Source organism: Urtica dioica, chromosome 8 (assembly GCF_054948205.1).
Source record: "Urtica dioica subsp. dioica isolate 48M chromosome 8, U.dioica_male_clone48M_v1_H2, whole genome shotgun sequence".
NCBI lineage: Eukaryota > Viridiplantae > Streptophyta > Magnoliopsida > Rosales > Urticaceae > Urtica > Urtica dioica.
This window is the reverse complement of record NC_142763.1, coordinates 35,714,486-35,727,294: the sequence shown is the minus strand read 5'-3', so window position 1 is coordinate 35,727,294 and position 12,809 is coordinate 35,714,486. Positions and strand designations below refer to the sequence as shown.

The 12,809-nt window shown below is 40.7% G+C and overlaps 2 protein-coding genes across 2 annotated transcripts; one reads left to right on the top strand and one right to left on the bottom strand.

Annotated features, from left to right (window-relative positions):
* Positions 1-406: 406 nt before the first annotated feature.
* On the bottom strand, positions 407-3,891 carry LOC149389531 (disease resistance protein RPM1-like). The gene is made up of 3 exons (XM_089624665.1): positions 1,023-3,891; positions 904-940; positions 407-613 (listed from the first exon to the last, which is right to left on the bottom strand). The coding sequence occupies exon 1, from the start codon at positions 3,808-3,810 to the stop codon at positions 1,024-1,026; it is 2,787 nt and encodes a 928-aa protein (XP_089480791.1). The 5' UTR covers positions 3,811-3,891; the 3' UTR covers positions 407-613; positions 904-940; position 1,023.
* Positions 3,892-11,180: 7,289 nt separating this feature from the next.
* On the top strand, positions 11,181-12,041 carry LOC149389530 (uncharacterized). The gene has a single exon (XM_089622652.1). The coding sequence runs from the start codon at positions 11,181-11,183 to the stop codon at positions 12,039-12,041; it is 861 nt and encodes a 286-aa protein (XP_089478778.1).
* The last annotated feature ends 768 nt before the right edge of the window (positions 12,042-12,809 follow it).

Genomic DNA, 12,809 nt, shown 5'->3' with positions numbered 1-12,809 from the left:
TAACATCTCATCTCATCCCTAAGAATATATATACTCAAGCACACAAAGAAGTACAAATTATTATGAATTTCATATAACATATTTTTTACCAAGTATATATATATCCTGGTGCACAATTGATATAGTTTAAAAAAAAAAAGAAAAAAAAAAGATGAACAATTCTGTGAGCTTCAGGGGAACATAAAATATCTAATGCGTTACTTTCAAGCGAAATGGTATACGACTGAAGTTTTAATCTAGGCATATATCAATATGAGAGAAACCAATTTGCAGGTGATCTCCATTTTTTCATGTTGATTTATATCAGTATATTTGTATATTTTTCAAGTCATAAAACCCAAGTAGAATGAGTACTTTTTTTTATTCAAGGTCTGATTAAAACCTCTAAGATCCCAATGGAAAAAATCTCAATAGAGCTTTGAGCACCTTGAAATATCATTACTGAAAAATTACTTAATCTTCAAGTTCATCTTGGCATTACAGAAACATAGATAAATACCTTCTCAAGCTACAACACTGATAAAATAAATAAAACACACATTTTTCAAGCTGAGAATAAATAATCAAACACGCATTGATAAGAAACGCCCTAACGTTCAGCATTCCATGCTCCCTGGTGAAAAAAGTTTGAGGAAAATTAAAAACAAGCTCCAAAAAGAAGTCGTGTCAAGTGAAAGAATCTATTACAACGAAAAATTGAGTATGAAATTAACTTAATCACGCAGCTGAATAAATATTTACAAGAAAAGAAACAAATACAAATGAAAGCAGTGTTAAATTTTAATTCTTTTCGTTGGGGTGTTGAAGCTGTTTTTTATTCGCTCTGCTATTATGCAAGTGCTCTAATCGTGAAATGTAAATAATTAAGACATACATGAAGTCGAGGAAAAATAATTTGGATACCTCATAACGCTGTGATATGCGATGACGTCCAATTTCCCTGAAAAGATTAAATAAATTGAATATAACATCAAGTTCATTTCAAGCAAATAGAAATTTCAATATGTTGAAACGCTACTTACATCATTGTTGTTCCTCTAAAAGTTGCAAAAGCTCTGTGCTACCAAGTTTGTAAGAATGATACTTGTACCCTTTGCCTTGGTAGTACCAAAAAGTGACGGAAGATATGTGCTGAATCTTGCAGTACTCAGAGCCTCTGTCGGGTTGTAGAGCCTTAACAAATTCCTTTGGCATGTCAACAACTCTAAGGGATGTAAGTTTTGTTAGGTGTTGAAGACTGCCTGGAATTTCCTTCATAAGTGGGTGAGGTCCGATGTCTAACTTCTGGAGAAGAGGGAGTGCTCCTCTTTCAAACTTAATCACCTTTATCCGTTTTAAACTCCTTAAACGAAGTGTCTTCAGCTTTTTAAAACCGCCTTCCTCAAACAGCAATTCCTCTCCATCGTATGCTTTATGCATTTCAAGATACTCCAAATTGGGCAAACCTTTGAGAAATTTCAGTGGCTCGTCGACTAACCTCGAGAAACGTAAATCAAGACCTTGCAAATTCTGAAGCTCATAAATCCAAGTCGGCAGTTGCTGTAGTCGACAACTCAGTTGGAGATATCGCAAATAAAGAGGAGGAGACGAAATGCAATTCAAATTTAACACCTCTTTATTGTTGATTGAGGTTAGAAATAACTCTTCAAGATCTTTTATTTTTTCAACAGACTCCCAAAGGACTTTACACATCTCTGCATCCACTTTTGAAATGCCCAAAAGTTTCAGTTTACTCAGCCTTCGTAGCTCTTTCACGAAACCAACATCAGCTTCCACTTTAGATAGTGTTTGTAACTCTTCCAAATTTCCAATCCCTTCATGCATCCTCACACCAATATATGATTTGACACTATATTTCATTTCGCTGTCCAATAAGCCACAAAAAAGATGACGCAATTTATGCAGCTTGTTGATCTCACGTGGCAGCTCCCGCACTAAAGTAAATCTGACATCCAGTGTTTGAAGATTATGTAGCTTTCCGATGGACTTGGGGAGAGTTTTGACTTTTGACTCATTCAAATTTAGGTATTTAAGGTGTAACAAATACCCTATATCTGACACATTATCAACTGGAGTAGCTTCAAAATCAACAACCTTCAACAATTTACATTTTTTAAAAAGACCAACTATAAAAGAATCTGATACGTCACTAGTGTTAACAAGAACAGCCGAGCAAATCTTCGTATCATAAACACTTTCCAAAACATTCTCTGTAGTGTTGTGAATTATCAAGCGCCGACCCTTCTTTTCAAGACTCGGCTTATTTTTGTCAAATAAGTGATAAAAACCCAAATCACTAGCTCTCTTTTGTATTACTTCTAGTATCAAATCATGCACCTTGCAATATCTATCAGATTTATATCGTAACTCAAATGAAACCAAGTTTCTACTGATAAGCTCTGTCATGTACTCGCCAGCGATTTGTTCCAATGATTTGTCTTTTCTCAACTCAATGAAGCCTTCGGCAACCCAAATTCTGCATAATCTTTCTTCCTCGATGAAAAAGTCTTCTGGGAAAACACCGAAGTACAAGAAGCACAATTTAAGATGGTATGGCAAATCATGATAGCTGAGCGATAGAACTTTTGAAACACTTGAGAGCTCACGTTGTTCTTCAAATTCACAATTGAGATTGTCAAGTACTCTTTTCCATTCTACTTTGCAAAGCTTCTTTCTCGACAACAAACCAGCGACGGCAACAACAGCAAGTGGCAATCCTTGGCATTTGCTTAATATTATAAGAGACAAATTTTCCAACTCGGGTGGACAACCTGAGAGTGGAAATGCTTTTCTACAAAATAGCTCCCACGCTTGCTCTGTGGACCAAGTCTTCATCGCTTTGACAAACATTTCCCATGATTGTGACTTAAAGGAATCTACGACTTTAGAATTACGAGTCGTGACGAGTATCCTACTACCATTGCCATTACAAGGAAAAGCATGCTTTATGACATTCCAGAAATCAGTTTGCCAAACATCGTCAAATACGATCACGTACCTCTTTGCCGCTAGAGAGCTTCTCAAGAGATCGAGCGCTTGTTCAACGCTGACCATTTCTCCCCCAGATGAGCAGATCTCAGCCATTAGCATCTTGAGAATCTTGTTGATGTCATAGGATTGGGACACAGTGACCCACACATGAATGTCAAAGCATCCTTTTTCTTTAACATCGTTGTATACTTTCCTAGCGAGAGTAGTTTTTCCGATGCCACCTTCTCCCAGAAATAAAACCATCGTACGCTCAGACGAACCTTCCACCAAAGTAGTCACCAGCTCTGCTGACACCGATCCAATGCCAACAAGCTCATTGTCTTCAAGAAAGAGTGAACCGATGCGAGGGTCGACGCGTGAATTCCCTTCCCCGCCGCTTGATCCGCCTTGCTCGAAGGGTCTCAGCCCGTACTTCATACCATTGTCTTTGATTTTTTTCAATGCATCTTCAATTTCTTGAATCTCAGAAGCTAAGTGATGCCGTGTTTTCAGGGTCTTAACGATGTGAGCTGGCTTGCACAGAGAGCCGATGAAACCGACTTCACTTTGACGGCGCTGCTCGGCGTAATAAGTGTATTCGTCGACGACGTCTTCGATGCGCTCGGCTTCGTCTCTGAGCTGTCTAAGCCACTCATTCGTGGCGTCGCTGAGCTCTCCTTTGGCAGACTTGGCTTCGGCGTCACGGAGAAGAGGCTGGAGGATCTTCAACTCCCTTTGAAGACTGTTGGCTTGCTTGTGAACGTCTTTCAAAGACTTGGCTTCATCGATCATCAGGTCAAGCAGTTTCTTAATTACAGGACTTAGAAACGTCTCTGCCATTCTTAAAACCTTTCGAAGTTTAGAGAGTTTTTTTTTGTGTTTTTTTTTTTTTTTTTTTTGTTATGGTCTTCTAGAGAGAAAGTGGGTATATGATCGATGCTACGCATTGATATTATCAGCAGATAGCAAGCGAGTGGTACATAAGAAACCGTGTTACGGTTTTTGTTTTATTTGTTTGTATACACCTCTTATTCATTATTGCAGTGTTCGGTGTGTGTATATAATATGCGTAATTAAGTTAAATGACCTCTAAAAAATAAGCAATTTTTTTTTAGCATATCTTTCGTTAATAAGCTGTAAATAGTCAGTGTCATTTATTAACAGTCAAATTTGGACGAGATTGTCCTTTGTTATTCCCGCCCATTATTTTCAGCGTCGAAATTAAAATGGAAAGAAAAAATTCGATCATAACTACCTTGCATAAATCAAGGGAGCATTTAAAACTCCATAAATACATTAACAAACGAATTTAAACATCACGCACCACAAATTTGGACGCTATTTACTGCTCTTCAGGAAAAAAAAAAAAAAAAAAAAAGAAAAAAAAAAGAGGATTTGGCCGCCATCAATGGCCGAGCCCGAGCACCCCCCTCCTCTCTCTCATCGTCATCGTCTCCTTCATCTTCTTCTCCTATCTTCTTTTTTATTCCTTGCACGCCATCAATGGCCGAGACCGAGCACCACCCGCGCGTGTTCCAGCCGAGAAAACGAGGACAGCCACGAGCCGCCATGGATGCCGGACCGAGAGGAGACATCGGGAAACGACGCAGAGAGCACCGAAAAGTTGATTTCACAGCCATAAATGGTTGTCCCAGCCTCCAACTCCGCGAGAGGCAGCACCTCCTTCAGGCCGCCGCCACCACTAATAATCACGACCACCACTAATAATCACGACCGCCACCATGTCACCACCGCCGTTAAAGCGTCACTTCGTCCTCCTCTCCGCGATCTGCGTCCAAGGTCCCGATCTGCGACACCGCGAAGAACAGTTTTTTTGTTTTTTTTTTTTTCATAGAAAACATATTTACAGTATATTCGTGTAAATAAGAAGCATATTTACAGTATATTCATTGTAAATACGAAGCTTATTTACAGTATAATCATTGTAAAAACAAAGCATATTTACAGTATATTCACTGTAAATACAAAACATATTTACAGTATATTTGAACTGAAAAAAAATTCTGGAAATATTTTGAGCACGAAAATTCTGGAAATTATGAATATATGGAAGACAAAATAATATCAATAAATGAAGAATATATTTACAGAGTTTAACCACGAAAATAGATACTAATTACCTAAAGTTAACGCTAAAAACTACCAAAAACATAACAATAAATGGGCTATTAATTTTCAAAATCTGCAGGAAATTTCAAATTTCAAATTTGAAAACTTCCCTATTCGGTTTCTGCGAATTAAATAAGGGCAAAAGTGTAAACCTAATTTAATTAATAAGCTGTCACGTAAGCAATATAGCTATTTACAGCATATTAACGAAATGTTTGCCAATTTTAAATTGCTACACATTTCGTGGCTTAAGCAGCCAATTTTTTGATATAATATATATAATGTGGGGTCAAAATTCGCTCAAGTGGTTCGGTTTTTTCTTTAGCCGTATTTCAACGACCATTTCCAACCCGACTTTTCTAAACATCATTAGTATGTATACTTGTAACAAAATATTATCTATTCGTTATTCAACAACATTATTAACTCACTTCATCAGCTTCTTTGATCATCATAACTAACATAATAAAGGCTGTTATTCCAATTTTATTTCATCAGCATTATTCCAATTTTTTTGTCCTCCTTCTATTTCAAGTTGTTTCTCAACCCACACGCTATTATGGACTTTGAGATAACTCCCACAAGAAAGTATATTAATTCAAAGGCTGTTTTTGACGGAACTTATACGTAGGCCTTCCCTAAACCATTAATACATTACTGGACTCTGCAAACTTTGATGTACCGAAGTTACGTAGAAAAATCCCAAACCTATTTTATTAACACGGCTAAACTACAATGTATTAATAAATACAATTTTTTTTATCACATTTCGTAAGAAAATATATAAACGGAATATAGCACAACAAGAGAAGCCGAAAAAAAAATCATTGAAACTCCAGATGGAATTTGGACTTACCTACTGATGAGTGCGTATTTTACGTGTGAATCCGCCCTCATTTGACTTGAATCGAGCTAGTTCTTAAGTGTTTTTAACGTTTAGCGCGATTTTTTGCAACTATTTCAGAAAAATGGTGACAAACGGAAGCTTTTATGACGAAAAACGAGTCAAAATGAAGCAAAGAAGACTTGGAAGACGAATTCTAGAGCTCCTCGCACCGCGACAAAAAAATCCTCGCGCCGCGACCTTCTTTCGGCTTTTGGCGGAACTTCTCCAGCAAACTTCCTCGTGCCGCGACCTTCATTTCTCGCGCCGCGACCTCCTCCAGAAGAAACCTCGCGGCGCGACATACCCTCTGCGCGGTGCGCGTGTCTTCGATTTTGACGTAATAACTTTCCATTTTTTAGAGATTTTGCGCCGAATCAACTCAACCAAAAGCCCATTTGAGCTCCGAAAATCACCATGGTTACTATATAAACGACTCATGTAATCTAGAAACAAACCTTTTCTTTTATTTTTAATTTCCTTATTGCTTTTGAGAGCTTTGCTAAGAGAGAGAGCGTTCTTCGTGGGAATCGACAACTCCGGAGAATCACTTGAAGTCACAACCATTGTTTCTCCTTCTTCCTTTACTTTTATTTTATTGTAATCTCTTAAATATTATTGAACATCGTTTAAATTTCAATATGAATTTATTTTTGCTTTCCATGCTCATCTAGTTGCTTTTAATTATTTTGCTTTGCGTTTTGATTATTATGGGTTCCATTAGCGGCGAGATCTTTATGGGGTTACGATGTAGCTAGGGTTCATAATGTAAGGGGGGATTTGTTAGGTTAGATTATGCTTGTTTGTGATGAGTGCGTTTCTTACGTACGAACCCAACCTCATTTAGCTTGAATTTAGCATATTCTTAGGTGAATTTGACGGTTATTATGAGTATCCAAGTGACTTTCAGGTCTTAGGTGTATAATCACGACTTTGGACCTATTTTGGAGCTCCAGGGAGTCCGAACGCAGACAAATGGAAGCATTTTGAAGGAAGTCAACGCTGGAAGACTGGATTCAACATTCTACACGCCGCGGTGAAGAATGGACGCGCCACGATATTTTCCTTAAACAAATCGCGCTAAAAACCGGTTGTGAACGCGGCTTGTTGGAGAAGGAGGGCGGCGCGATGAAATCAGATGCGGCGCACCGACGACGGTTTTCAAAAGATTTTCTCCGAATCTTGAGCGAATCTGGACCATTAGATTTCATCTAAAGGCCCATATTGACTCCGAAAAATACACTATCAACCTTTTTAAACACCTCTTGTAACCTAAAAACACATCTTTCATTCATTCTGGTTTTTATTTTTTTCTACTTTGCATCTTTTGAGAGCTTTTGAGAGATAGCGTTCTTCGTTGGTATCGACAACTCCGGAGCGGTGCACTTGAACTCCATTAATAATTTTTCCTCTTTCCTTCCCTTTATTTTTATTTTGCAACTTCTTGTTATTGTAAATCTCTAAGTTTTCTTTAGTATGAATTCTCTTTTGCTCTCCATATTCATTCTCCTACTTTCTTTAATTATTTTATGCTTGTCTATGATCATGAATTCCATTAGAGGTTAGTTCTTTAGTGGGGTTGCGATGTAGTCGGAATTAATGATGGTTAGGGGGTTTCATTAGGGTTAGATTATACTTTAATTACTTCAATAATATGCTTGCTTGACTGAAATTATTCTTAATGCTTTCTTTTGCTTGATCACCATTAAACTTGTCTGCTAGGAGTATGTAGCTACTCGAGAGAGAGTAAAGACTCGTGCTTTATTTTAGTCTTCGTAGTTGATCTTAGGTTAGTAGAGAACCTAAGCAGTTCATGTAATCGTTAGAACTCTGGTGTTTATTGCGTATAATTGTGTTAATAAGATTAGAGGCCGAGAGGATACCAATCCGACAATTGCATAGGTTTGCTAGATCACTCGAGAGAGACTAGTGCACTACTACAAATTTGGTTTTCTAATGCGCATGACTATCAGGTGCGACTAGTCGCACCTAAAAGTCGCATCTAAATGACTTTCGGGTGCGACTAGTCGCACCAGATTGTCAACCCGAAGTATAAAAAATTTCGCTAAAAATTGTTTTTGCTTTTGAGTATCAGGTGCGACTAGTCGCATCTGATAGTAAAAAAAACTATCCGGTGGTTTAAAATTACTATCCGGTGCGACAAAGTCGTACCTGATAGTTTAAAATTTTAAGCGGGCCAATTCTCCCCCTCATTTTTTCATTCAGCATTGACGTGGCATTCTGGGTTTATTTTTTTTTAGATATTATCTGATGCGACTAGTCGCACCTGATAAGTTATTGGGTGCGACTAGTCGCATCGAATAGAGCTTTCGGGTGCGACAATGTCGCACCTGAAATTTAGGTTTTCTATAAAATAAAATCGTTTGCACTTCATCTTCTCATTTCACTCCGCCGATTTCAAAAAAAAAAACCCTCTCTCCAGTTCTGCAACTGCGCTCGGCCCTATCCACCACCTCCGCCGCGCTCCACAGCCTCCTCCGTGCTCCGTCTCTCTCTCTCTCTCTCTCTCTCTCTCTCTCTCTCTCTCTCTCTCTCTCTCTCTCTCTCTCTCTCTCTCTCTCTCTCTCTCTCTCTGCCACCAGGAAAAGAGGAAAAAAAACAGAGAGGATCGGCCAGCAGCCTCCGCCGCGGTAGCTCCGCCGCGCTCCGCCGTCTTCTCCGCCTCTCAACCGGTATTTCTCTCACTCCTTCTCTGCCTCTCTGCCTCGTTCCCTCTCTGCCTCGCTCTCTCTCTCTCTCTCAGTGTTTAAACTCACAGCCTCGTCGTCCCGTGCCTCCGGACCTCCCCGTGCGCTCAGCCCCGGCCCCGCTGCCTCCGAGTCCCAGCCACCGAGCCGTTGTCCCCGAGTCCCAGCCTCCGAGCCGCTGTCCCCGAGTCCCAGCCTCCGAGCCGCTGTCCCCGAGTCCCCGGCCGGCCGTCCTAGGTTAGTGTATATATTAGTTTTTTTTTTATAATCATATAATAGTTAGTTAGCTAGGTTAGTTAGGTTGATAAATATATATTAGTGTATAAATATATATATTAGTGTATATATTAGTTAGTTAGGTTAGTGTATATATAATATGTTAGTTAATATGTTAGGTTAGTTAATTAATGTGAAATATGTAAGTTAATATATGTTAATAATTGTAAATGTTAATTAGATAGTTAGTAATTTAATTTTGATTAGTTTATGTTAATTGTAATTGTAATTGTAATTCATTTGATAACATGTTAATGTTTAGTGATATGTTTAGGTTAGTGTTTCTATTAAATTATTTATATAATTATTAGTTTAGGTTAAAATTAAGTTTAGGTTAAAAGTAGTTTAGGTTAAAATTAAGTTTAGGTTAAAATTAGTTTAGGTTAAAATTAAGTTTAGGTTAAAATTAGTTTAGGTTAAAATTAATATATAATCAGCATATTAATATTTTTTTAAAAAGATAAAGAGCATCAGATGCGACTTTTCGCACCTAATAATCAAGACTTTCAGGTGCGACTAGTCGCACCTGATAATCAAGACTTTCAGGTGCGACTTGTCGCACCTGATAATCAAGAGGATTATCATGTGCGGACTTTCGGGTGCGACTTTGTCGCATCTAAAGTCGCACCTGAAAGTACTTTCAGGTGCGACTTTTGCACTTTCAGGTGCGAAAAAAGTCGCACCTGATACTATATTTTGTACTAGTGGTGAATAACGTTGATAGGGTGAGATTAGCTTGCATAGGAGTAGTTCTTGTTGTTCGTACCCGAAACCCCCGATCCAGTGTTTTCTGACGAAATCGTGACCCCTAATTTCTCGTATTTGAAAACTAGTGTTTTATTTTTAGTTTTTAGTTCATTCAGTTTAGTAGTCTCTTAATCATAAACTCATGCTTCACAAGTTAGATAAAAATCGCTTGAATTGCTAGTTTCTGAGGTTTTGACATCTATTCTTCATATTATATTACTTTTGCGATACGTACGCTTGTGTGTAATTATTTCGCAACACGTTTTTGGCGCTGTTGCCGGGGACTTGTTTACGATAGCCATTAAAATAACTTGTTCTTGCTATTTGATATTTCTTTTACAATCAGTTTTTCTAACCTTTTGTTGCACTCTTTCTCTCTTAAAGGTGCATGCGAAAAGACGGGTCATCATTAGAGAAGAGCCCAAGACCCTATTCCAATATGGGTTGCCACCAGCTGATGCTGCGCAGTCGGCCATCGTACTTCCGGTCATTGCGGGTAATCAAAATTTCGAGATCAAAACCGGCGTAATACACATGATCCAACAATCCCAATTCCAGGGATCGCCCGCCGAAGACCCGCAAGACCATCTCACCAACTTCGTCGAGATGAGCAACACCTTCAAACTTCACAATGTCTCCGACGAAGCCATCTGCCTCCGCCTCTTCCCGTTTTCTCTATGGGACCAAGCCAAAACTTGGCTTAACTCACTTCCAGCAGGCTCCATCACATCCTGGGCGGATCTGCGCATCAAATTCATCTCCAAATTTTTCCCATTCGAGAAGATGCACAAGAGGCGTAACGAGATCCACTTATTCGCGCAATTTGATGGAGAGTCTTTATTTGAAGCATGGACACGCTTCAAAGAGCTGGAGCGGAAGTGCCCAACCACGGCATCCAAGGGTGGATGATGGTGCAGATCTTCTACGGCGGCCTTTCTCCCTCATCGCGCACACTCGTCAACACCGCCGCAGAAGGGTCATTCTTTCAAAAGATCAAGGATGAAACCCATGCAATCCTCGAGGAGCTCGCTTACAACAATGACCAACGCCCATCTGAACGGAGGATTCAGAAGCGCGAGCCAGCCACATCGGAGATGGAGTTGATAAAAGCTCTCGCTACACAGGTCGCCGACCTCACTAAGTCACTCCAGGAGCAGAAAGCAACAGTTCAGGTCGCCCAAGCTCAACTTCTCGAACCATGCTTCTGGTGCACTGGACCTCATTCCAGCGACAACTGTGCGTATGGAGACAACGGGCAACCGGTGAATTTCGTCAACAACAATCGGCCCACGTATCAGAACACCAACAACTACCACACAGGAGCGAGGAACAACCATTTGAACCTTGCATGACGCACGCCTCCGAACAACATGCTGATGCAGCTAGAACCTCATGCACAGCCACGCCCACCTCCATATCAACCACCTCACAAAGTTCAGGAGCAAAGGCCCAACCTGGAGGACTTAATGGCTCAAATGGCCACCAACACAAATGCGTTCATGACAGAGACACGAACCGCGCTGCAGAGCCAGTCAGCTCAAATTCGTAATCTCGAGACACAAATGGGACAACTCTCCATTGCCTTGAACACGCGACCTCAAGGCGCCCTTCCAAGCAATACAGAAGTCAACCCTAGGTCGCAGGTTAACGCCATCACCCTCAGGAGCGGGAATATGATCGAAAACACTGACAAGAAGAAAGAGAAGGCGGATAAAGACGAACCTACTACATCAACGGTCACAACCCCTCCACCACATGTCGCCCCGCCGAAGCTGCCGTTTCCTCAGCGACTCAAGGACGGAAAGCTCGACAAGCAGTTTGGAAAATTCCTCGAGGTGTTCAAGCAGCTCCATATCAACATTTCGTTCGCTGATGCCCTTGAGCAAATGCCAACCTACGCCAAGTTCCTAAAAGACATCATTTCCAACAAGCGCAAGATTGAAGAGTACAGTACCATCATCCTCACTGAGGAGTGTAATGCCATTATTCAACGAAAGTTGCCCCAGAAGATGAAGGATCCAGGGAGCTTCACCGTCCCGTGTGCGATTGGAGAGACTTATTTTGAGAGGGCGTTGTGCGATCTCGGAGCAAGCATAAACCTGATGTCGTACTCAATCTTTCAGAAGCTTGGCATCGGAGAGGTGAAGCCGACAAGAATTACTTTGCAAATGGCAGACAGGTCTATCAAGTACCCACGAGGAGTAATCGAGGATCTCATCGTCAAAGTCGACAAATTCATCTTCCCTGCCGACTTTGTTGTGCTGGACATGGAGGAAGACCGAGACATTCCGATCATCCTGGGACGCCCATTCCTCGCCACCAGATGAATGCTTATAGATGTTCAGAAGGGAGAATTAAAGCTACGGGTGCACGACGAGGAGGTCATTTTCAACGTCTTCAACACGATGAGGTACCCAAAGGCCAGCGATGACGTGTTCAAAATCAACTTTTGCAATTCCGTCATCTCTTATTTCTCGAACCAACCCGAAGACCCACTTGAGGTATGCCTTCTCAACTCATTTAATTTCGTTAATGAGTTTGTTGAATGTGAAGCTGTAGATCACGCAAAATACATGAACACATTTGAGTCACAACGACGTACTTTCGTCGAATGTTTGGGGGAAAGCCAAGCCCGGATTTTACCATCCGTCTAAAAGCCCCCTACTCTTGAGCTGAAGGAGTTACCGGCACACCTCCGCTACGCCTACCTTGGCGCCAATTCCACTCTCCTGGTGATTATCTTAAATCAACTCAACAAAGCTGAAGAGGAAAAGCTTTTCGAAGTACTACGCAAGCACAAAGAGGCAATCGGGTGGACTCTATCTGACATCAACGGAATCAGCCCATCATACTGCGTCCACCGCATTCTCATGGAAGATGATCACCATCCATCAGTCGAGCATCAACGATGTCTACACCCAGCCATGAAAGAGGTCGCGAGAAAAGAGATCCTAAAGTGGCTAGACGCTGGAGTAATTTACCCCATCTCCGATAGGGCATGGGTAAGTCTGGTGCAATGCGTTCCGAAGAAGGGACGAATGACGGTGGTCAGATACGACAACAATGAGCTCATCCCCACCCGTACGGTGACCGGT

Excerpts from the sequence above, each read along its gene's own strand:
- LOC149389530 (XM_089622652.1), top strand. The coding sequence starts at position 11,181 with ATGGCTCAAATGGCCACCAACACAAATGCGTTCATGACAGAGACACGA.
- LOC149389531 (XM_089624665.1), bottom strand. The coding sequence starts at position 3,810 with ATGGCAGAGACGTTTCTAAGTCCTGTAATTAAGAAACTGCTTGACCTG.